Here is a 24,823-nt window from a genome sequence, read left to right as displayed (position 1 = left end):
AAATCTTGTAGTTACACAAGAGGAAGCAGCACAGCTCATGTGCATGGGAACTATCCCATGTCCTAAAGCTCTGCTGAGCCTGGAAGCCATCTGTGTGACCCTTCCCGGGGTCAGAGGGGAGACATTCCGTCTTTCCTGTGTCATTCCGAATAAAAAGCCAAAACCTGGCTGCTGCTCACAGCCCTGGCAGGCGCTGGGTCTGTGTGTGGGACACTCTGAGCTGTTTTCCTTAAATGTGATTTAGCAACGCCCCAGCGCGTCTAGCCGGGAGCCGCTGGATCCTGGGGATGTGTCAGGGCCTTCAAGGAAAGGGAATAAAAAATGAGCATAGCTCAAGGGCTGAAACCTTGGAAGTCTGCAGGATTCAGCAGCTGTGAGGGGAAATGGTGACGATCTCACTGTCTGGAGGGAATTTAAAGCATGGACATGGATCCAAGCTGTGGAAGCACTGCCCGGACACTGCGAGATGTGGAATTTATTGCAATTTATTGTCATTCATGACCTGTATTTGCTGGTTGCTGAACAGTGTCAGTCACCAGCAACCAGAGAAGGTTCCAATGAACTGATTTAACTTTTAGTAATTTGTTCAAACTGACTCCACACAGATGAAGTCAAATCCTCTCCATTCAAAGTCCATGGAGCAGTGCTCAGGTCACCCCACATCCAAGGAATCACAGTGTCCCAGGAGCTCTGAGCAGGTGGGTTTGGTGTGTCCAGCTCCGGGTGTGACAAAGCACTCCCAAAGACCCTCTTTCTCTCAGAACAGAATAGAAATTACTTCTAATATTTAATTACTGGAGCTTGATATCTCCTCACTGCCCCTCTCCTTCCCACCAACCCAGACATGCGCTGGGGCTGTGCATATAAACCATAAATAAGGAGATTTCCCAGGAGAGGTTCTGTCTCTGCTGCCTGGGGTGGATCTTTGGGGGAGCACCTGGCTGGCTGGGCAGTTCCACCTGGGAAGCTCACTGTGGGGTTGCTGTGTTGGACCAGTGCCAAAGCCACGGAGCAGAAACCTTTCATCCCGATATTCCCCAGGGTGGCTGAAAGGCTCTGTGAAAGGCCCTGTGAAGGGCTCTGTGAAAGGCTCTGTGAAAAGCCCTGTGAAAAGCTCTGTGCTCACACACTAGGTAGGACACGATGTGGCCACAGCTGGGGGCAGTGGGGCCATGCCGAGTGCCGCAGATGACAAAGCTCCCTGCCCATGCCAGAGGGTGCAAGGGCCTTCTCTGGGCCCCCCAAACCTTCTCCTGACCCATCCTCTGGAGCTGGCACTGCTCCAAGGGGCAGGAGTCCCGAGCTGGCACTGTCCTCCCCCAGGAAAAGGCCCGAGCTGTGAACAGAGACGGGAGCTGTCACAGGAATGAAGAAATGAGTTCCTACAGGAATGGAGGAGGGACAGCAGCACCAGGAGGAGGGCAGGCTGTGGCCCTGGCTGTTTCCTGAGCTTCCGCTGCTCTCCACCAGGAAAAGCAGTCCCAGCCTTCCCCCTGCCCTGGCAGGCTGAGGCTGTTTTGCTGTGTCCGGAGGGGCTGGAGCTGTCCAAGTTCTCGCTGGGACAGAGCTCCCTCGGCTCCCACCCGCGGAACACCAGAGTGATTCAGATTTCCCGGAGATGTTCTTATCTCGTCCTGCCCTCTGCCCTTCCCCAGCGTGCTGGGCTTTCCTGTGGATCCCACACACTCTGGAGCTGGGACAGCCCAGGGTGGTCTGGGCTGTCAGGGCAGGTCTGTGCCCCCAGCTCAGCTTCTCCTGCAAGGAAAGGCCACCTGGAGCGGGGCATGGCTGAGCAATCCTGCTCAAGAATCCTGGGAAACCCCTTCCAGAGTGCTCAGTCCAGCCCTGAGGGTCTCTTAACCAGGCAGAGGAGGAGGAATGTGTGTCATGCTGGATGCAAAGGGATTTTTTGGGATTGTGGTGAAACCTCTTGGATGAGATCCAAGGGAAGGAATGACTCAGAGGTGGCTCCACAGGCATTTCCCTGTGTATCCCTCATAGAACGAGCACCTCTGGGTGTAAACAATAAATCCTGGAAATTGTTCCGCTCCCCCTGCACACCCCAAAGGCATCTGGAAAAGAGTCCAGTCCCGGGGAGGAGAATGGTGCAGGCCATGCAGAGTGTCCAGCTCTGCAGGAACAGGGATTTGGTGGAAGTGACACAGAGTTTGGCCAGATTCATGTTACGCCAGGAGTGGCCTTGACTCCCTGTCCTGCCAGAGCCCAGTCTGGAGCTGTGCTGGCTCAGGGTGTCCTCGTGCTGCTTTTTCCGGAGCAAGGCTCTTCCCAGGGCAGGGGGCTCCCAGAGGAAGGGATTATTCATTTCCAGGAATGTTTGCAACAGAGGGAGCTCCTGGAATCCTTCTCAGTGCTGGTTGTGTTTCCTCAGCACTGGACTGCTCTGTCCATCAGGGCTGTGGAACCCTCTGGCACCAGCTCGGTGCTGGTGGGCAGCTCCAAGCTGGGCAGGGACTGTTCCAGCCAAGGGTGTTTCCATGAGTGCAGGTAACTCATCCCCAATGGAAACCTCTTCCCTGAGCTCCCTCGAGCCCTCACAGTGGGACAAGCACAGGACCTGTGCCCAGCCTGTCACCAAGTAACCATAAACCAAAAAAACCTCTTTTTGCTTGTTCTGAACCTGCATTCCCTGCTCTCGTTAGCACGGCCTTGGGGGCCTTTGGGACCTTGGGAGCTGCTCCCTTCAGCCCCACCCCGCTGCCCTCATCCCTCTGGGATGGGCCTCCAGCATCCCCATGAGCAGGAAACCTGAAGTTTTTCAAGTGGATTAACCCCAGCCTGAGCTCTGATCCCTTTTCCTCCCCTCTCCCATTCTCGCTGAGCTGGGGAAGCTGGGTGCACACTGCAGCCCTCATTCCCAGCAGCCCTGGTGCTCCAGCGCAGGGTGGGGACACGCTGGGGCTGGGACCAGGAGTGAGCTCAGCGCTGAAACTCCTGGCCCGGCAGGACTCGGCCCTGGGTGTGCTCCAAAAGCTGCTTTATTGACGGTGCTCTGTGCTTGTCACCGCCAAGGGCTCAGCAGAGGAGCCCCCTGGCTCCCTGAAAGAGGGGTGGAGGGGTCAGACCATGCCCAGGAGCTGCTGGAGATGGCGATGGGGATCGCCAACTCGTGTGACCCCCCAGCTCTGCCCACCCGTGAGAGGGGCTGCCCTGGCCGCAGATCAGCCTTTCTCCCTGGGTTGTTTTGGGTGGAGTTCCTCCGCTTACTTGGATTTGTTGGTTTCTCCCGCTGTCTTTTTGGGAGCATCCTCCCATGTTGTCCCACCTCAGCCCATTCCGCCTCCCTCCCTCCGCCTCTGCCGCGGGCGTCCCCCTCCTGCTCTCTGACTGCGCTGCTCAGGATTGCTATGATGAAAATGTGCCCCAAAACAGGATAAATATGCGCTGCCCCTCCTCTGGGGACACGGAGGGGTTAACCCCTGAGGGAGGGAGGGAGGCAGCGCCGGGGCTTTGGGCACTGCCAGCCCCGGCCCCTGGGCTCGGAGGGCGGTGGGCAGCGCCTGGGTGGTCCCGGGCATCCCCCGAGGCTCTCGTGGCACGAGAGGCTCCATTACACACTCCCCAAACTCGCTGCTTCCTGCCAGAGACGTTACTCAATCCAGACACAGCGAGCTTCCAAATCGCACCCCGTGTGCAGCCGGGGCAGGAATTGCGGCCCACCTGCTACAGGCGAAATCCAGCTCCGTGTTTAGCTGGAAAAGCTCTGTTCCGTGCCTGCAGGGAGAAGCGGTCCCCTGCTGTCCCTGCACAGGGACCAGCAGGGCAGGCACAGCAGCCCCGGGCAGAGCACACTCAGCCCTGCACTGCAGCAGGGAAGGGCGATCAGGGACAGGGTGAAATCCCTGGAATTCCCTGGTGACCGGGCTCCTCCCACAGACTCCGCTTCTCCTGCCATGTGTCGTAAGGAGCGAACTGGAAGCACTGGGAGGGATCACAAGCTCCAGTTTGTTGTAGAAAGCAAACTGGAAGCTCTGGGAGGGATCACAAACTCCCCAAGGATTTGTGCAGAAAGCCTCCATGAGGTCACCCCATTCCTGCTCTTGCAGAACCTTTAACCTCTGGATCTTCTGCGTAGGGCGGAATGTGCCCTGGATCCATCTCCTGCTCCAGCAGCTCCTGGGGCTGGGATGGAGATTTTTAAAATACATGGAGATAAAAGCAGACTCTTCAGAGGGCTCTGTGAGGTGATGCACAAACAGCACTGACCCATGGCGATGCCCCGTGGCTGTGCTAGTGCTGCTCTGCACCCTCTGCAGGGACACCACCTCTGCCCTGGGCATGGGGCTCAGAGACAAGCTAACAGCAGCACCTGAACTGTTATCGCATGGTTAAGAGCAGGAGCCAGGTTTTATAGGACCCAGGACATGGGACCTGCACTGCCACAGTGGGGGTTCCTGTAGGATTTGTGTCAGCTGCCCAGGAAAGGCACATCCTTGTGGAGAGGTAACCAGGGGGCAGAGAAACACTTGGAGAGACAGACGAGGCTGTACAAGGGCCATGCACAGGACAACAGGAACAACTGGAGACATCCAGGCTGATTTTAGGCTGGTTTCCTAAGGAAACGAGCTCTGGAGCACTGAGTGCCCCTGCCCTGGGAGCCCTCAAAGCACCTGGCTGACCCAGCTGGAGGAGGAATCCCCCAAGACCTCGGAAAGCGCTTTTAGGGTTGGGGGGTGGCTGCGGTCGGGCTCAACTGGTGGCACTGCTTGAGGAGGCGGCTTTGGGGGATAAAAGCGACTGGGGAGGGGGCGGGGTCTCCCCTCTTCCCTTACTGGGCTAGGGGTGCTTTATGCTGTCACAGGCACCCAACAGTGGTTGCGTTCCTGGGCGTGTCCTGGCCCTTAATTCCAGCAGATGCTGCCCTGCTCCGTGCTTGGCTGCTGCATCCAGGTCCTGCGGGTGGGAAAATGGGGATGGGGGAGGCTGGGACCTGGAGAGAGAAGGGGGTGCTGAGCTCGGGGAACCAGCAGTGAGAGTGGGGCACGGGACGCAGCAGGGAGAGCCTGGGTACCCTCTGCCCAGCTCCCAGCTAGGCCGGCTGTGCCAGGATCCAGCAGCATTTCATACCCCGGTGTCTGGGCTGGCAGTGGGACTCCCGGGACGGCTCTGACTGGACAGACAGGGAAGTTTCCTTAATAACCTGGTTTTAAGGAACACCCAGTGTGGGAGGATGGGGCTGCAATGTCCGTCTCCTCGGACCCTGGCTTTTCTTTAGAGTAGGTGGCTTTGCCACCTGCCTGTGCTTTCCAAAGCCGTGAACTCCGTGTGCAGCATCCGATCCTCCAAGGCAGGTTCCAAGGATTTCAGGCAGGCAAGCGCCGGAACATCTCTGCAGGAGCCATGCGGGCAGAGAGCAGCTCCAGCAGGCTGCTCCTGATAGGGAACGGGTGTTGATTCCTTACAAATCGCTCGCTCCAGGGGTTTTCAGGAGACATGGGCCCCGGTGCCTGTGAAATGGGTGTAAATGTAATGTCTCTACCAAGCTCACGCCCCCCGGGTTGGTTACAGACCTAGCGGAGTTTGATGTACTGAACTTTAGAGGAATGGACCAGCCCAGGCAGCCTGAACTTTCCAGCTTTGCGGGGAAGTGTCCGCACGTGTCCAAGGGGGGACATGGGGTAGGCGGATCAGGAAGGCTACGCCGTCCCGGTCCCTCAGCTGAGAGGGGAAAGGAAGGGGGCAAGACATGGCCGGGAGTTTGGGACCAAAGGAGGCTGCACCTCCTGAACCTCAGGAGAGACCTCATGGGATATGGTCTGATGGACTCTGCCTTTATCCCAGTAAAGCTGCCGACTCCTCCATCTCCTGTATGGACATTGGCCTTCCATAGCGTGATTTTTTGCAAACTCCGGACCTGTCCCCGAGGGAAAACAAAGGAAGAAAACCTCGTGGCCACGTAGCCAAACAGTAATTTGTCTGTTTTGTATCCCCACTATAGATTTGATGAGACAAATGGGAAGTTTTTTAAAGAAAATCCTGGAGCCATCAGAGCAGGATGCATTTGACCACTTGACGTGGATGGAAAAACCTCGTATCAACATCTTCGAGGGCCTGAGCTCAGGTGAGGGCAGTGACGGGCACGAATGATGGGCAGGGTTACAGCAGAGGATCCCCACAGTGTGCGCATTTCCCAAAACTTTGGGACGTTTTCACCGATAATCTTAAATCTCCCCTGGGCTGAAACTCAACCCGTGGCTGTGGAGATGGATTGTGCGGGACCTCAGGGCTCTGCTGAGGGTGAAGGCTCCGTGTTCTGTTTTCCCTTGGTTGTGCTGCCGTGCGTGTCCTCCAGCACTGCAGGAAGCTCTCAGTCCGTCGGGATTTCTGCAACTCCCAGGGGAATCAGGATTTATCTTTGGCAAATGTGAGACGCATTCCCTGAAATATCAGGAAATACTCGGATTTTGTTTCAGGCAGCGCAGGAGAAAAGCGAGCCTTACTTTTAAGTAAGTTAGTAACTAAGTTACTAATTAGTAAGTAACTAAGTTCTTGTAACAGTTTGCTGCCCCAGGTGTAACTTCCCATCCCTGATTGCCGGTAATTGATGTTAATTAGTGACTAATTGCAGCCATTTTGCCTGTCTTGTCTGCTGGGGTGTGTTTGCACCAGATGACACCGAAATTATTTTTTGGGTATTTGGGCATGGTTCGTGCAGGGCGAACATTGAATTTTGTGTGTGAAATATCCTCTGCAGAGCCACCGGAGCCTGTGAGTGTGCAAGGCTTTCACTTGAGCGTGGGAAGCAAGGGATGAAGTCTGTGGCATAATGAAGTGATTATGGAATCTGTAATTTAATTCTGGATGGTTTGAATTTCCCAGCACATTTTCACCTTCTGGCAGTTCTGCATTTGCTAGTGCATCTCTGCCTTGTGACTCCTTGTGACATCCATCCGGGATGGGGATGTGCCTTGGCCCAGCTCTGTGGGTCAGGTGGAGGAGCCCTTCCAGCAGCCTGCCGGGGTGCAGTCCAGCCCAGACACCCCGAAGTGTGGCACTGGCTCCCCGGGGAGCCCTGGCTTCCCCAGCCCCGGCCATGCCCTGGTGCAAGGGTCGTGTCCCCCCTGCGTGCTGCAGAAACGCTCTGGGTAGTTCTGCTGGGATTTACCTATCAACCTGGAGCTGCTTTCCAGTCCCACTTTATGGGATCCCTCCTGCTCTGTTTTGTCATCTCACTTCATCCCCAGGGATGAGGGGTGCTCCTCAGGAAGCTTCTGTGTGTCCCCCAGCCAGGTGTGCTGTGATCCGTGGCTAGCGGTGCTGGAGCAGACAGAGGGCCCTGCTGTGTGCAGACAGATGGACAGAAGTGTCTGTGTGCACCTGGAGCACTGCCAGGAGAACATGGAAAGCAGATGTTGGACTGGGACCTGTTGGAGAAGCTTCCCCCAGTGCCCCTGTGGTCAGGTCTAGAGTCAGGGGCTCCACAGGGATGGGGTGAGCTTGGTGCAGCCCTGCTGCACAGAAATTCTGCTTGTGCGGCATCTGCAGAGTGCAAGGACGGCCAAAGTCACATTACACAGGAGCTGAGGCACGACAGGAGATGGAGGTGCTCCCACTGCTCCTCCCTGTTCATAAGGAAGCCTGGAGCTGCTCAGTTACCCGAGTGAGCACTGCAGCAGCTGCGTATGGGTTCTCCTCTCTGCCCTGCTCATTCTTTAGGGGCCAGCATTGGTGATCAGGGCCCTTCACACGGGTTTGGGCCAGAGCCTCACATCCATTTGAACTTCCCAAAGAAAGACCCTGATGGGTCAAATCCCAGCTGGGCTCCACAAACTTCCCTGCCTTCCACAAGCCAAGGAATGGGAATTCTCTCACTTCTCCTTTGTCGTGTCACCTCATGCTTGCTCACTGGGTATGGGGGCTGAGTAGGGGATGTGCCTGGACCATGAAAAAGGATCCTAATTCAAGTTTCTACAGAATTCCTGTTTCTGCCAGTCCTGGCTCCTGCAGCTCAGATGTGGCAGAGGAGCAGTTCCTGCAGCACAGGAGATGTCTGGGGGAGCTGAAAGCCTTTCTGCAGCTTGGGGTTTCTTCACCCTCAACAGCAAAAAAAAATCAGGAATTTTATTCTGTCTTGCCCGTAGGCTCTGCTTGCAAATTTCCAAAGGGGTTTGATGGTTCAGGGCTGGATAGAGCAGACAAAGATTGCTACAGGGAGGAAGGATCAGTTTTGCGGAGCAGGAAATCTTCAGTGGAGTGATTTTGCTCTTGGAGTGAGGAACAGCACTGTTGGGAAATGCACGCTGCAGAGGATGTTCTGAGGGACTTGTGCCTTTCCTGCTCCAGGCCATGTGTGCAGCTGGAGCAGCCCCAGCCCTGGCTGACTTTCAGGGCAGATTAGGGAAACTAATTGGATCCAAATGCCCTGATCTGGCTCCTCTGGTTTATGGTGTATTGAGACCCAATGGGTGATTTGAGGTGTTAAATGCCTCTTGTGTTGGGCTGAGTCCCACAGGTGAGGGCCTGGATGTGGTGATGACTTGGACAGAATTTTTCTCTGGAAAAGAAAACCAGTGCTTTGGAGGCTATTAACCTTTTGCTGAGGAAACTCCAGCCAAGGGTGTGCCATTTTTGGCAAGAAAAATCTCTGGATGCTCTTGGACATAGTGGTCTGTGCTTTCATTGAGGGTGCCTCTGTTTTTAGGATTCAAGCGCTTTATGGAGTGTTAATCCAAGACATCCCTTTCCTACCAGCTCAGGGAAAGGGCAGAGTGGGGAAGGGGGCACTCAGTTTGACTCTTCTTGGCTTTGCAGTCCCGGGAAGATTGTTCTGATTTCCACTTCCATGTCCCATACAATGGAGATAAGGCAGGAGGAAGCAGAGGATGCTGGAAGGCTGAGCTGGGGAGAGGAGCTGAGCTGTTCTCCAGGGAGGAATTCACTGCGAGGTTTTCTTGAGCACAACTCAGGAAAGATGATGCTGCAAGTGATCAGTCCTGTGGTGGGCACTCCTGCTTCTGCGGAGACTGGTGCTCCTGGTGCCCAGGCTCCTTTGGTGTCTCTTGGAATCACATCCAAACCTTCCACACTGGGATGTGTGAGGGATGCAGGAAAGTGCAAGCAAAGCTCTCGGGGATACTAGTAGCAAAGCAGAGTGCAGGTTTCACTGTGGCTGGCAGATCTGAGGGTTTCAATATGCCTTTGGGGTCCTGCTGGCCCCTCTGGTCACCCCTGGAGTGTCCAGTGAGCCCTGCTGAGGGACCAGCCTGTGCACAGCATCTCCTCTGGACAAAAGGGTCACATGAGTGGTGACACAAGTGGTGACACACAAGAGTGCTCCGAGTGTTCCCTTGATAACAAAGCTATTCACAGCTTCAGTTGTCAGAAGTTACTTCCCAGCTCTGGTTCATAGGAGAGAGCTTTGGTCAGGGAAGGGCTGCTCAGGCACAAAGCCCAGCTCCCTGGGACAGTGCTCCTGCTGGGTTTGTGACATTCCCAATGGAACCCAGGCCCGTCTTTTCCTTGGAGATAAATGGGTCCATGGTGTGTGACACCCACCAGGGACGTGCTGCTGAGCAGGACAGTGAAGTCATCCAGGTGCTGTTTCAAGTGACCTCAAATCACTCAGGTCATTCCAGGAGGCTCCCAAAACCCCACAGCCCCCACCAGAATTCAGCAACCACAGCTCCTGGAGGGAATTTCTTCCCTGGATGTGCAAATTTTATTTTTCTCCTTGTGTGCAGCTGCTGCTCCGGCAGCAGCTCTGAAGACCCTGGTGCTGGGGTGCAGGGGGAGGACACAACAGAAAGGAAGGGCTGCTGCAGCTGGACCACTCCAGAAAGTAATTTAATTAAACAATAATTGTGACAACCGCAAGGATAACCCATGTGCAGGACAGGTCTTGCTGCTCGTGTGGCCCGGCCCTGCCTGGGTTATATTTGGTGGCGGGTCCGAGGAGGGTTTCCTTTTCTGCCCTTGTCTTTGTTCTCTTGTTCACTGTGCAGGAATGAGGGGTTGGGGAGCCCATCCTGGGTTTCCTGGGGATGGGCAGGGGGAGGTTCCCTCCCCATGGTAGGTGAATTGTACAAACTGAGATGGATCTGGCTGGACACTGAATGTTCCTGTCTTGCATTTCTGGTGTGGCAGGGAGGTGTCACAGCCCTGCAGCATCTTCCTGCTAAAAACAACTGCTGTCCCAGCCCTGCTCGTGCTGCACGCAGTGTCCAGGACACTTTGTGTCTGAGGGCCCCTCCCGGGAATGTGGCTGGGTCTGGGATGTGTGCTGGGCTGTCCTGGCATGCACCGGAAGGGGACATGGGGGTGACATGACCTTGTCCATCCTCTCCTGCTCCATAAACAGCCCTCAGGATGGAAAAGCTGTGGATGTGACACTTGGGGACAGGGTTTAGTGGTTGCCTTGGCACTGCTGAGGGAATGGATGGACTTGGTGATCTTGGAGGGCTTTTCCAACCTAAACATTCCATGAATCTGTGATTTCAAAAGGTCAGGTTGCTCAGGCAGGGCTGGGGTTTGAAACGCTGAATGAGGCAAAGTGAAAAGCGCGGAGCTGCTTGGAACAGGAAATTCTGTGCCTGAGTGATGCTGCTGGCTCGGAGCTGGGAGATGTTTGGGCTGTGACATCTCCCGTGGGTCTGCAGCTGGAGCGGGGCTCAAGGGGGCCAGTTGGGGAACATGTGAGAGCCCAGCAAGGCCAGAGGCAGTTGGATGAGCAGGAACAGCCAAGCCCTGTGCCTGGAATGCCATGCCTGGGGCACGGTGTCACTTGTCCTGTTGCTTCCCTCAGCCCACGTGCTGATGGGGCTGGCTGGGAATGTTCCTCTGTGCTAATGAGAATTTCATGGCAGAAAGAAAACAAACAGTGCAAGTTTTCCATTTGGAGGGACAGTTTTCACTGAAAAGTGAGATTTTCCGTTCTCTTGCCTGCTCACATTTTTGATGCAAAGTGGATGTTTTCCAGTTTTTCATTTTGTCAAAAAGTCAACAGTTCTGAAAAGCAGATTTATTCCAGCAAAATACTTTCAGGCTGGAGCTTTTTCTTCCCATCTCCTTTTCACCAGCCCAATTCATTTTAGCTGTTGGGGTTGGATGTCTCTTCATCTGAGTGCCTTCACACAGAAATCCTCTTCCCATATTAGAGAGCAGGATTTTAGTGAAAGCAGAAAAAAACATAAAGCAGAAGAGTCTCCATTCTGTTATTAAAAACCTGCTGGGCACTGCCCAGGCTCCTCAGGGAATGGGCACAGCTCTGAGGCTGCTGGAGCTCAAGGAGCATTTGGATAGCACTGCTGGGGATGCCCAGGCTGGGATTGTTGGGGGGTCTGGGCTGGGCCGGGAGCTGCACTGGGTGATGCTGTGGGTCCCTCCCAGCTTGGGATATTCCCTGACTGTGATCTCCAGCAGAACACGGGCTGTGGGTGTGTGGTCCAGGCTGTTCCCAGTGCCCTGGGGAACTGGAGTGGATGCTCAGCCCCAGTTAGGTTGGGACCGGTTGTTCTCCAAAAGGTTTCCATCAGATGGAGCTGTGGATGTGCTCTGGGCTTTTCTTTCCTTCCTCCCAGCCTCACAGTTAATGGGGAGGAGGTTGCTGTGCCAGCTGCCCGGGAGGTGCAGGTGCTGCCTCGCACGGAGCCGTGCCGGTCCCTGGTGGGAGGTCTCTCTCCTGCTGCCCCTGGAACTTGCATGGTGACTGCAGGGCTCTGGCTCCTGTGCCAGAGCCTTTGGACCTGAGCTGTTCTGAAATGACCCCCCTGCCCTGTGTGCTGCGAACAGGGCTCCAGAGGGAAGGGAAGCTGGGGTTTTTCCCCTTGGTGCTGAGAGGTGAGGAGTGGAAATGGCTGCAGACAGCAGCAGTTGCAACCCTGCTTTTAAGGACTTTGAGCCTATAAACTTCTTTAGGAAGGAATTCCTCCCTGGGAGGGTGGGCAGGCCCTGGCACAGGGTGCCCAGAGCAGCTGTGGCTGCCCCTGGATCCCTGGCAGTGCCCAAGGCCAGGCTGGACATTGGGGCTGGAGCAGCCTGGGCCAGGGGAAGGTGTCCCTGCCACAGTTAGGGTGGCACTGAATGGGCTTTGAGGATCCTTCCAATCCAGACTGTTCTGGGGTTCTGTGAAGCTCTCGCTGCTTCTGAGAAGCCTGGGTTGGGCTTCTCTCACTTCACAGAGGCATCCCTGCCCTGCCCATGCTGGATGTGAGGCCTTGTCCTGTCCCAGCTATGCTCCTGGGTCAGAGCCTGCAGAGGATGAGCTCATCCATCACACATGGGCAGAAAGTGCCTCAGGGATGTGAGGAGCTTCAGGCTGTGGTGGGGATCTGTGCCCAGCCTGGCCTTTGAGATGGCAGGCATTCCTGAAGGGTCACCTAGGTACATCTGGCTTGGAGAAATCTCTGCTTTTGCCAAGAGGAGCTGCAACAAGTGCTGTGTGCTCCAGAGGTGCCTGTTCACAGCTTCTGGGCTTGGCTGTTGTTTCTGAGCTGTTCTGAGCCCTGTGGGGCACAAAACTTTGGGGGCAAAACTGTGGTGTGCAACTTCCACAATTTAAACAGGGAGGTGTGTTCAGAAGTACTGGAGCAGCAGCCACATCCTGGTCCTTGCTAGGACAGGGAGCTGGGCAGGCCTGGGAGCTGCTGTGGGTTTGGTGTCACTCCTGGAGACAGCTGAGGCCAGAGACTCACAGGGGATGATGGGTCTGGTGGGTCAGGTGCAGACCAGAGCTTTGGGGTGGGAGCTGCTGACCCCTTCCCAAAGGGGGATGGGCTTGGCACTGTCTCCTGCAGCATCTCCAGCCCCTGGGAGCCCTGGTCCCTGGAGCACCTCCAGCTTCTGCCTGTGCATGCTGGAGGCACTGAGGTTTTCGTGGGGGGCTGAGGCAGCAGCAGGGCAGGAGGTGGATGTGGAGCTGCTTCTGAACATCTTGCCCTTTGCATCCTGCTTCATCTGCATTGGAGTGCAGGGCACTGTGTCTCCCAGGGGAAAAAATGCCCAGAAATTCCACAGACCCTTCAATATGGTTTCTGTTTTACAGCGAGACAAAAAAAGGGGCCCTTTGTGTGAGGGCTGAAAGGAACAGCCCAGTCCCACAGCCTCCCCAAAAGCTTAATGTCAACTATTTGCCTCCTTGTGCTTTCACATAAACAAGCATTTTCTCCTGAATTTCTGTGCTCTAGTGGCTCCCCCAGCTCGGAGTTCCCTGTTTGGTGGCTCCTGTGGGACGGACACGTCTGGCTGTCCATCTCCCAGCGGGGTGCTGACTGTGCAGGGGGTGCCTGGGGAGCACAGGAAAGGTGACTAAAGCTGGGCTTGGGGAGGAGCAAGTGGCTCAAGCAGAGTTTAGTTCAGGACTCTGCTGCTTGTCTGACAGCAGGGACTAGCTCTTGCTTATAGATCTAGCTGGCTGAAGCAGCAGCAGCCTGGTTATCCCCCTGCTTACACCAGCCTGTGTAAGCTCTGGGCTCAGACCTTGCCCTGCTGTCGGTGTCTGCCAAGCCAGCAGCAGCTGAGGAGCCGTCCCTGCTCTTCTGGGGGCTGTCTGCATGGGCACTGCAGTGGCTCAGGTGCAGCACCAACGATTTGTGTGCTGAGTCCACCTTCCTTCCCTTTTTGTGTGTGTGTCTTCTCTTCCCCATTATAAAAAGAAAAGAACAGAAGTGCCAGAAGGACAGATGATGTGTCTGCAGAGAACAGGGCTGGACTGAAAGTGAGAGGCAGCAGCATTCCTGTGGTTACTGCTGTGTTCCCATCCTGAGCCTTGGCTCCTGCCTGTCCCCAGGAGCACTGTCAGCAGAGTCCCAGAAAGCCTGGGGATGCACTGCCTGCCTCTTCCTGCTGCTGGGGGAACCCTCACACTCCTTTCTTCTTTTCCACTGGTGCTTTCCAGCCCTGGGGTTGTTCTGAATGTGGCTCCTGGGCTTGGTGAGGATTGCTTGGCTGCTCTGGAGAGAGGTGAGGGGGATGTGACCCACAGGGATTCATTCCCACCTCAGCACCTGTTTGGAAGTATTTGGGAATGTGGTACCCCCTGGCCTGGGGTGAGACCTTAGCTAATCAGCTCCCCTGGCTCAATTCCCAGTGGATCCAAAGTCCCCTGGAGGCAGTGGATGGACACTTGTCCACTCCACCTGATGTAGGATCAGGCCTGTCCTGGAATAAACAGGGATAAAATACTTTTGAGCTATTTGCTCCTTCTGTTAGCTTTTCACTGTAGCCCGAGCACCTAGTCAAGATTTTTCACCTTCCCTGGAATCTGTTGTGGGATCCTGACTTCCCAAATCTGCCATGCTGCTTCTTCTGTTGACCTGTTCCTGCTCCTCCCCTCTCAGAGCCCATGAGCCTCTCTTTCCATCTTCATCACACAGCCCCAGTTCACACACACAGGGAGGAGCTTGGCTTGGGAGCTGCTCATGGAGAACTTCAAACAGTAGAATCAGATGAATGAATAAAGGGGATTTTTGTTGCCTTTATCCTTTCATCAACTTGATTTTGTTCCCAGCAGTTGATTTTTCAATTGCTGTTCCATCTTTGTCCTTAGGCTCAAACTAAAATCCTGTCGGAGATGGGAGCAAAGTGCTGCCGAATTGTACAGGACAATGATGGGCTGAATTTTGCTTCTGTCAGAGGAGCACTTGCTTTTCCTCGTTTTGCTTATGCTGAGAGGTTGGAAAACCCTTGGATGGGAGCCTTGCAAGCAGGAAGTCTGTGCCCTGAGGATCCCCCAGCCAAGCAGGCTGTCAGCCTTCTTGGGCCCCCAAGCTTTGGGGCAGGAGGGACATCAGCTGCTGCTTCTTCCCATAGTAGTCCAGGAGTTTTCTGTGCTCCTCTGTGGTTGTAGGAAAAGGAGCTGTTTCAGTGAGGATGAAAATCCTATGGCAGTGGGATCCTGTAGAGTCATTAATTCTGGGAAAAGCCTTTAAGGCTGACTCCAGCCATGGATGTCACACTGCCACCCTCACCCCAAGGCCTGTTCTGAGTGCTGTGTTCTCCATCCCAGGCAGGACCCTGTCCCTAAGCCTGGAGTCCTGTGGGGATCCTGCAGGGATGTGAGTGCCCAGGCTGCTCCTGCCTGCCCTGGCTACAGAGAATGGATTCCACGTGTGGAATCTCCTCTGCCCCAGCCCTGTCAGCTTCTGCAGGCCAGGCTACCCCAGCCAGGAATGTGGGAACCACGTGGCCAAAGCCAAGTGAATGGGAAGCTGAGGGGGCCCAGGGCCTGACAGCGGGGACTGGCTTAAAAACACATGAAAGAACAGAGGGAGAAATATTTCTAATGATTGTGAACTTTAGAAACAGAAAATAAAAGCCTGTTCTTTCACAGAGGTCCCTCTGCAGCCTGTAATTTCATTTCCCCCATTTGCTTTTACTGCTTGCTCTGGGCCCTGTCAGAACCCCCTGATTTACAGGCGACAGCTTTGGCTGTTTGTCAGGCAAGGCTCTCTAAATATAAGAGTGTGAAAGCTGTCCCACTGCCAGCAGCTCTGAGAATTAAACTCATGAGCTGTAGCATGAGGCAAAGTGCTGGGTGCTTTATGACTCAAATGGCTCTCAGAAAACACCCTCCCTCCTTCCTCTGGGGAGAGTTTTCCCTTGCATTACCCAGAATCTCTTGTCCTGCAGCTGGATAATGGAAGCAGAGCAGGCAGGGACTCTTTGCTCTCTGCAGCCCTGCCCAGCTCTGGGTGCTGGCACTGCCAGGCTTGGCACCACGAGGCACAGCTTTGCTGAGCAAGGGTTTAGCACCAGGGCTGGCTTTCAGGTTTTGTTTTATTCTCATCATGAAAAGGTAGATGAAATGAGCAAATGAAGCTTCATGCAATGGCAGCGATACAGCACAGCCTGCTGAGGAACTGAGCTGATAATTATGTCTGGAAATTGGGAAAAGACTGAGCAGATCTCAGCAAGCGCTTTAAGCTCTGGCTGATAAGAAGTTGCTCTCTGTGTGATGATACTTCTGTGTATCTGTCTGTTCCTGTCTTTGGTGGTGCTTTTCTGGATGGTGTTAAAAAAATGTGGACCTTTGCCTGTCAATGTCTTGAAGTTTAGCAGCATTAATTTGGATTTAAAGTGGGCCATGTGTGTCCCCACTCTCCTAGAAAGCATAATTCTATAATGAACTGTAAAATTCTGGGCTTGTCCATTTTCAGCATCACAAAAGGGTCATTGTTTGAGCAAGGGGTCTTTTACACTCTGCTCTCCAAAGGGGGCTCCTGTGGAGTCCCAACACCCTGGGCCTGTTTTACAGCCTGGCTGGGCTGAGCCTGGGACAGCCCCAGGGAGTCCTGGCTCTGCTGAGCCCCAGCTGGATGCAGAGGGCAGCTTGTGGTGCACAAAGGAAGCTTTTTGATTTGACTTTTTTGACTGTAGCAGAGAATCTCAGACTGGTTTGGGTTGGAAGGGACCTTAAAGCTCACCCCTGCCATGGTGGGGACACCTTCCATAGAGCAGGGTGCTCCAAGCCCTGTCCCAGCTGGCCTCGGAGAAAAGGGCACCATAGTGGCCCCACGTGCTTGCAGAAGCTTAGAAGCCTCCAGGTCTCTCTGTGTTGCTGGGGGTGGCTGTGGGCAAGGTCTGAGGCGCATCCTCTCCTTGCGTGCTGTGCTGCCAGTTCAGACTGGGAGCTCCCACACCTGTAGGACCCTGGCTGCAGACATTTTTAATATCCTTTGAGTCATGCAAAGGGAATCCACTGCACAACGTCCTTCAGAACCTCCGGAGCAGCTTGTGACTGAGGATGAAAACCACTAACTTGAACTTTTGGAATGTCTGCATGCTGTGGGGCCTGGCTCATCTCAGGTGCCACAGCCTGGAGGGAACATCCCAGTCCCACTAGTGCCCCCAGTGCCTCAGCCAGAGCCCGAGGTGGTGTTGGGGTGGGACAGGAGTGTGTGGGAGTATTTCCACTATGCAGGTGCTGATCCCTCAGTGTGGGCAGCTCCAGATGGGCCCTGGGCAGGGCAGCAGTGATCCTGCAGTGTGAGGGGAGCCAGGACAGCTCTGCCAGGACAGTCCTTCCAGAATCCCAGGCACTGTTGGGATAGCTCTCGCTGGCAGGTGCTGCACAGAGAGGAGCTCATGCTCAGAGCATTCCCAGGGATGTTGTGAAGCCCTTTCTCCCTGGCCTCTGGAATCACTTCCAGGCCAGTAGCCAAGCACAAGCTGTAAATATCCAAGTGTGGCTGATGATCCCATCTCGTTTTGCTCCGAGATGTTGTCAGCTCTGGGCTTTCCCTTGGCATCCTCTCTCCAGTGCTTTGCACTCCCATCCTCAGTTCCCAGGGTCCTCCTATCACGTTCCTGGTGTGAAGAAGTTGCTTCTGTGGGGCTTCCCCAGGGATGAAATGCAGGGAAAGCTGCTGGATCCAGGCTCTGCGGGCAGGCAATGTTTGTGTGTCCTCTCCCTGTGGCTTCTTTATCATTTCTGCTTTGGGAATGGTTAGAGAGCAGGTCAGAGGACAAATGTCTGGGATTTGCATCAGCCTCTGTCTCAGCTCTCTCCAGCATGGGAAATTTGGCCGATCTTGTGGCCTTGTCTGGGGCTTGTTGCACCCAAGTACCCACAACCACACAGGAAAATTCAGCTGGTGGTATCCAAACTTCTCCTGACACCAAAAGTTCTCATAGCATCAAAAATCCAAACTGGGGATGTTCTCAATCACATTGCTTTTTTCCTCTCACCATTTAGGAAAGTGTAAAACCCCTTAATTGCCCTGTGAGATGATGCGGTGGCAATCTGGCACAGCAGCTGAGCCCAAGGCTCTTTAGAAACCCCAGGAATATCCCATGAGTGGTAGTATTTATCCAGAACTAAATAGCACAGGAGCCATTCCTGCAGCCTGCACATGTGAGCTCAGCCAGACTCTTCACCTGTGGAGCTGGGAAAGCCTGGACAGGGACAATCCCAGCCTGCCAAAAGAAATTCTGGTGAAGCAAAGTGTGCCCCAGTCTGAGAGCTCAGAATTCAACGCCAGGCTTCTTTGGTTGGGTTTTCCAGGTGGGGGAGCTCAGTGTGCACAGGCATGGCTATGGAGCTGAGTTAATGCCACAGTAGCACCAACTTCTTTTGGTGTGGAAGCTTTGTTTTCCCCTGAAAATGCATCATTTAGCTCTGGGAAGAGCCTGGGCAGCCAGGCCTGCTCCCAGGGGTGTCCCTGCAGGGAGGAGGGAGCACTGTTTGTGGGGAGCATGAAGGAGGTCAGCCAACCCCCACCCCTTGGCCAGTGTGTCACAGCCTGTGACAACACAGAAATCAAGGCACAAAGGCTGGAGATGATGGACAGCAGCCGTTTCTTCCAGGGATTATTTGGGTCTCCATGCAGAGTGGCCACAGGCACAGCTGCCCCATGGCAGGGGCTGTGGCTGATCCCTGTGGGGTCCTTGGCTCCAAAGAGCGTCCCTGGTGCCACCAAAGGACTTCTTGGTTGTTGGGGTCAGAGGCACAGAAAATAGGTTCTTATCTGTGGTGCCTGTTTTTGACACCCAAGAGAACCCCGAGTTTAGCCTAAAACCATGGAGACAGCTTCTAAAGTTAAGTAAAGAAACTAATAATGTAAGTTGGAGTTTTCTTAAATCACTGGGTGAAAAAATTAAGAGTTTGGAGTTTTAGTTATATTAATAATAAATCCAAGATGGAGCCTTCAGGATGTTGTCTCTCCTTCTCGTCCTTCTTCTTTCTTCATCTTCTTCTAAGGGTTTTTGGATAATAATGAGTGATTGGATGAAAAAAAAATCCACAGTGCCGCACACTGGTGTCATGTAATTGGGTCACTAAAAGAAATAACTTACTTGGCATTTGATTATTGGATAAATAGACACGTAAAAGACACATAAAAGAGTAAAGAGATTCTTTACTCCCCATTTTGCACCTTTCTATCTTAGTGCATGTAGCTTCTTATATTCTGTATATGTAACATAGATAAGGAAAGAATAAGCAACTGAGGCCGAGCATGAGAAAACGGGCTCTCTCTCGTCAGTCTCGGTCCTGGGGAGAAAGAACCCAGCCACCAGTGTCACCGCGACTCTTCGTGCCCCTGCCCGGGGCGCACAGGCGGCGGCAGCGCCCGGCCGCGCTCTCACACTGTTTTTTGACTTTCAGAGGATGTGCTGCCCTCGCCCAACGTGGGGCTGCCCGCAGCCCTGATCCCCCGGCAGCCCCCCGGGCCCGCCTACGTGACCCACACGGGGCCGCTGGTGCGGCTGCTGCGGCAGGAGCGGCCGGGCAGGGCCGGCCCCGGCGCGCCCCGCCCCGAGCCCCGCGGCCCCGGGCAGCTCAGCAGCGCGGCCAGCACCGCCGGCCCGCAGGAGCGTTCCACGGGAACCACCGGCCCCGCCTCGGCACCTCCGACTGTTTGCCACAGGATTGTTTTTGCGAGAAAACCTCCCTCGTCTGTGCTGGCCCGGAACAACCTGGCGTGTTCCGGCCGGAGGGAATGACCTGGCTGCAGCTGGAGCAAAGGGAGAAGATGCTCCTGAGTGTTTCCCAGACTACATTAAACTTCCCCTGCAAGCAGCATCTTGGAGTCTCCTCCTAAAGGCTGACTGGAATAAAAGCAGAAGGGGATGGACATGCATCCTGTTCTCTGCTCTTAGGTCTGGAGCAAGCCACAACCTCTGCTTTTGAAATAAAATACTTGTGATGGTGGGGGAAAAAAATGGCCTTTTTTTTTTGCTGTCAAAATAAAATTTGCTTAAGGAAGCCATTTGTCCTGGAAAACTCTGCTGGAGTTACAAATAACTTATCTGATAACCATGAGTATTTTCTGCTGTGGTTCCTGCTGTGCAGCTCCTGGGATTTTGGCTGCTGTGGGACTGATGCCACTTGGCTGCTGAGTGCTTTGGGAAGGGGTGTTTGGCTTCTGCAGGGAAAAAATGTGAAGAATGACAAAATGTGACAAAAAAAGAGAGAAGCTACCGCTTTCTGGGCCTGGGTAAATAAATTTGTTCCCTGTCCTATTCTGAGCCTGGTACTGTGCCTGCAGCATGTCACGAGCCCCGTGCTCAGGAGTGGCCCTGCCAACCCTCAGCACTGGTCATGAGCCACAGAACTGGGAATAAATAAATGAGTGAATAAGGAAGTAAATAAATAAAACTCCCTTTCCAGCTCTTCCCTGAGGCTTTGTTTGGGGGATCTTGGAAAGGGACACAGCCAAGTGCTGCCTCCCTACTGAGGGGGCAGAGCCAGTGGGAGTCCAGGGGGTCTGTATCCTCCTGCCTGTGATGGGGGAATGTCTGCTGCACCTCCTGGTGCAAAGCTCTGGGGTGGGGGCACATTGAATTACAGGGTCCCATGGCTGATGGGACAGGAGGCCCTGGCCAAGGCTCCCGGGGTTTGCTGTTCAATTCCACGTTCTCAGGGGAGCGGGGAAGCCACGGCTTTCCCGATGTCCTGGTTTCCCCCCAGGGTTGCTGTCAGCCAGCCCTGCCCATGCAGAGGCCACTGGAGCAGCTGGCAGTTGTTTGTGCTTGCTCAGGGATGGGGAGAAGGCAAACAGCCCCTCTTCTTCTCCTGGCTGCACAGAGGCTGTTCCAGGGCTGCAGTGTGGATCTGTGTTAAACCATTTTCACACTGCACCTCCGCATCCCTCGGGTGGATGGCCAGAGCTATTTACAGGCGGTTCTGTGGCAGGAAATGGTGTAGGAAAAGGTAGGAATCATCCCCGGAGAGCCAGGAACGGTAGCTGAGGTGGCTGGAAAAACACTCCCGTTTTTCTTTTTCCCATGGAAGTGTTTGCATGTGTGCTGGGACTCTGTCGGAAGATGTCCCAGGACACCCCTATGACTGTGTCTGCAACAGGGTATCCCTGTCCCTGGCCAGCTCCAGGACTGATGGGAGTGTCATGGGCTGCTCTTTGCTCTCCTTTTCCTCCCGCAAGCTGATTTTGGTCTCATTTTCCCTGCAGCAGGGTCAGTTCTATGCAGCTGGATCATACCTGGTGTTCAGGAATCTTGAAACTGCCTTGGAAATGTTCTGGCAGTGCAGCTTCCTGTAGCAACAGGCCAGGGGTCTGAAGGATTCAAGGCAGGGAATTATTTTATCATTAAAAAGTAGATGAAAATGCATTATGTCCTTCGTGAAGGCTCAAGTGTTGCTTCTCCAGGACAAATCAGAATAAAATGGAAACAGGCAAATGCAAGTGTTCTGAAAAGCACTTGTGGGAAAAAAGAGGGGAAAACCCACAATGAAAGCAAAAAAAGAAAAAAACACAACCAAACCACCAACAAACCCCAGACATGCTGGCTTTGGTGATTCCTAAAATGAGTTTTTCAGTAACTTCACTTTATGGGAAATGTTGGCTTTCCTGTTGTCACTGAGGATAAAAGGGACCTCCCCAGACCTGCAGGTCACAGGATGGTGGTTGTACAAACTCATGCCATTTGTACATTAGCGCAGAGCTCTGAGGGGGTCTTTCCAGCCCCAGCTGCAACATTCCCTGATATTCTGGAGCCTTGAGGTGGCAGGGCTGCCACAGAGGCAGTGGGGGCACTGGGGGTACCAGGAGGTCTCACCACGTAGGTGAGCTCTGTGTTCTAGATGAGCTGAACCCCCCAAATAACCCCCAGGGGTGTCCCAGGTCCTTGGGCCACAGCCGAGCAGCTCAGCTTGGCAGGGTGCCACAGGAATCCTGCCCAAGCACATCCTGGGACACAGAGCCCATGGAACGCTGTGGCCTGAGGCCAGGAGGGGTTCTGGGACATCTCCTGGGGCCGGGCTGGAATTACTCCCTCAGCCTGGCAGCGGCTCCTCGGGCATGGTGGCACCGTGGGCCGGGGAGGCCGCAGTTCTGGGGCTGGGCCCTGCCGGGGCGGCTCTGAGGCACAGGGACAGGGCCTGGCACAGGGCTGGGCAGGCTGGGGGCGCTGCAGGGCCGAGCACAGCACAGGCCGATCTCCTGCTGGGGCTCGCACTGCCCAGCACCAGCAACAGTGGCGGCTTGTGACTCGGGGCCCCTGTGAGGGTTTGGTGTCACTCTGGGCCCCCCGTGAGGGTTTAGTGTCACTCAGGGATGTGGCTGAGGGCTGGTCTGCAGCTGCTGAGGGGTTTGGGGCAGTGCCTCTGCTCCAGAGCTGTTGCTGAGCAGTCACCAAGGCGTCCATATGGGTTTGAACAACATCTCTGGGTGAGATACCTGCCCTGCTGGAGGGACTGGCATGAGGTAACAGACCCTTGGTAGCAGGTAGGGTCATTCTGAGTCAAGAATGTGCTACAATGGGGTCCCCACAGCACTTTGAGCTCCTAGACAGAGCCTTTAGCTGGACAAAGCCATTTGTCACTGGGAACCTCCATCTCTGGTCACAAGCCTGGTGAGCACAGCAGCTCCAAGGCTGAGCTGTTGTGCCCAGAGTCAAGAGCTGCCTAGTTCACACCAGGGAGAGCAGAATTCCTCAGAACTTTGTGTCTACAATCCCCACGTGGCTCTTGTGTTCCCACCAGACCTGTGCAGCAGCAGCTCCAGGCTGGAACATCCCTGTCCTCAGAAGGGCCATGTAGAGCCCTGAGGGGCTGAGCTGCTGCTGGTACTCCCGGGAGAGTTCCAGCACTTCTCAGAGGAGTGAAAGCCAGAGCAGCTCCCAGCCTGTGCTCCCCATGCTCACAGGAGGGGAGAGGCTGCATACACCAAGGGGATGGAGCTGCTGCTGCTGCCTGGTGCTCTCTGGTCCCTCATGGCTCTTCCCAGACCTGCTGAGCTGACTCCCACCCACAGGGGATTCTCGCCTTAGAGGCAGCTTGGCGTGGATGGAATGCAGGAGGGCTGGAGCACATGAGCTCGAACACAAATTAATCCATGATTCTGTTGGAGCAAAGCACTTCATGTTTGGCTGCTAAGGCTGAATCTGGGTTGCTGGAAGCCTCTTGGAGGAGTCCTGGCCCTCAGATCAGCCAGGGCAAAGCTGTGACAGCCTGACCTGGGCTTTGCTGAGTCATTTGTGTCAGGGTCACAGAGCAGTGGAAAAGCTGCCATTTCTGTGCAAGGATTTCCCTCCCCAAGCCCTGCTCCTTCTTCCAGGACACAAAGATGCTTTTTCCCTGTCCCAGCACTTGTGCTGGGAGCAGTTGTGCTGCTCCAGCTCTCACAGTGACACTGCCTCAGTAGGAGCTTGGTATGATGTCAATGTTTTGAGTGGGTGAAGCAGAGGAGGCAAAAATAGACATTTAGACATTTTTCCAGTTATGCCTTTTCAAAAAGGAGTATTTATAGTTCAGTGCCTGAACACAGGCTCTCTTTGTGAATCTGCTTCCAATTGCAATGCAGTACATTCCCCCTGACCCTCAGGATGTGTGCAGGCAGCTTTGAGCTCCTGGCAGCGTGAGCCTCAGTGTCCCTGGGCCTGCTGAAGTGTTCCAACTCCAGGCATAAAGCACCCACAGGGATCTTGGTGCTCTGGGGCTGCATCCCTTGCTACAAACTGGCTCATCTCCAGGGCAGGGCTGCAGCTTGCTGGGGTCTGAACCTGCATTTTGGGATTGACTCTGGAGCTAATGAGGATGGTGATGAGGGAAGTGTCCTCAGGTCACTCATTGCTGGATGTGGAAGGTGAAAACCACTGCATTTCACTTTACCTGTGTCCCCACCTGTGGGATTTGGATAAAGGGTTTCACCACACAACTTCAAACTGCTTTGAGACTTTCTCAGGGTGTTGTTTCACCCCAACCACCTCTCAAGGTCTGATCCTGCTTGCAAGGAGCTTTGGTGCTGTTGTCAGGAGTTAAAGCCCTCTGTTCTCTCCCTGCCTCAGCAGGAAGGGGAGCTTGGATGTGGGTGGCAGGTGAGGAGGTTCCAAAGGTCAGGACTGGCTCTCCCAAGCCTGTGGGAGAGCTGGGAGAGCTGTGCTTGCTATGGGACTGTGCTGCTGACCCTAGCCAGAAGGTCTGCCAGTACTCTGCCACCTGGGCTAGTGCCCTGCAGGGCTTCACTCTGTGCTGCTGCTCAGAGGGGCTGCTCTGGAAACTTGAATTTAGGGATTCTGGGACACTTTGGAGAGCAGCTAATGGCAGAATAACCCTGACTCGTGTTGAGGCAAAACTCCCACTGAGGTGATGGGAAAAAGCTGTGTGAGCAGGAAGGTGGGGCTGATAATGCCTGTGAGGCTCTGCAGGTAGATTCAGGGCCTTGCAGGGTTACTCCTCTGGGATCCAGGTGGATTTAACTCTTGTACCTTAAAGGCAGGAAAAATAATGCTTATGAGCAGTGGGTTAAAGCCTGGCTCACTGTGCCAGGGGAGCCTCCAAAACATGGCCAGAAATCTCCATCTCACCTCAAAGTGCTTTTCCTCAAGCCTTGGGCTGACCTCTGGCATGTGCTCCAGGCTGCTGGAGCAAGGCAGTGTCCCCACTGCTCTGGCTTGTCCCAGAGCCCAGCTTTGTGCCAGCTCCCCAGGCTCCCCATGCTGGCTGCAGGCTGCGAGACCTCCTGGCTCCAGCAGCCTCTGCTGCCTCAGCACTGGCATTTGGATTCCTCCCCTGCACTGGCAACATCTACAACAGCACTGAAAATCAGTAACTCTTCCTCTAGAAAATACAGATCAGAGTCAGAGAATCACAGAAGGGTCTAGGTTAGAAGGGACCTTCAGGAACATCAATTCCACCCCCTGCCATGGCAGGGACACCTCCCACTGTCCCAGGCTGCTCCAAGCCCAATGTCCAGCCTGACCTTGGGCACTGCCAGGGATCCAGGGGCATCCACAGCTGCTCTGGACACCCTGTGCCAGGGCCTTGCCATCCTCCCAGGGAACAATTCCTTCCCAATATCCCATCCAGCCCTGCCCTCTGGCAGTGGGAAGCCACTCCCTGTGTCCTGTCCCTCCATCCCTTGGGAATTGTCTCTCCCCATCTTTCCTGCAGTTCCTTCTGGTCCTGGAAGAT

General features: G+C 54.6%; 1 protein-coding gene across 2 annotated transcripts; it reads left to right on the top strand.

Annotated features, from left to right (window-relative positions):
• Positions 1-4,782: 4,782 nt before the first annotated feature.
• Positions 4,783-19,480, top strand: LOC111937176 (uncharacterized). Of its 2 annotated transcripts, XM_023938434.2 has the most exons (3): positions 4,783-4,908; positions 5,957-6,079; positions 19,058-19,480. In XM_023938434.2, the coding sequence occupies exons 2-3, from the start codon at positions 5,962-5,964 to the stop codon at positions 19,393-19,395; spliced, it is 456 nt and encodes a 151-aa protein (XP_023794202.2). In that variant the 5' UTR covers positions 4,783-4,908; positions 5,957-5,961; the 3' UTR covers positions 19,396-19,480. The 2 variants fall into 2 exon arrangements, with proteins under 2 accessions (XP_023794202.2, XP_086713131.1); XM_086857005.1 differs by lacking the exons at positions 4,783-4,908; positions 5,957-6,079 and adding an exon at positions 17,465-17,546.
• Positions 19,481-24,823: the final 5,343 nt, after the last annotated feature.

Source organism: Cyanistes caeruleus, chromosome 19 (assembly GCF_971803275.1).
Source record: "Cyanistes caeruleus chromosome 19, bCyaCae1.hap1.1, whole genome shotgun sequence".
Lineage (NCBI taxonomy): Eukaryota > Metazoa > Chordata > Aves > Passeriformes > Paridae > Cyanistes > Cyanistes caeruleus.
This window is presented reverse-complemented; position numbering and strand designations above follow the sequence as displayed.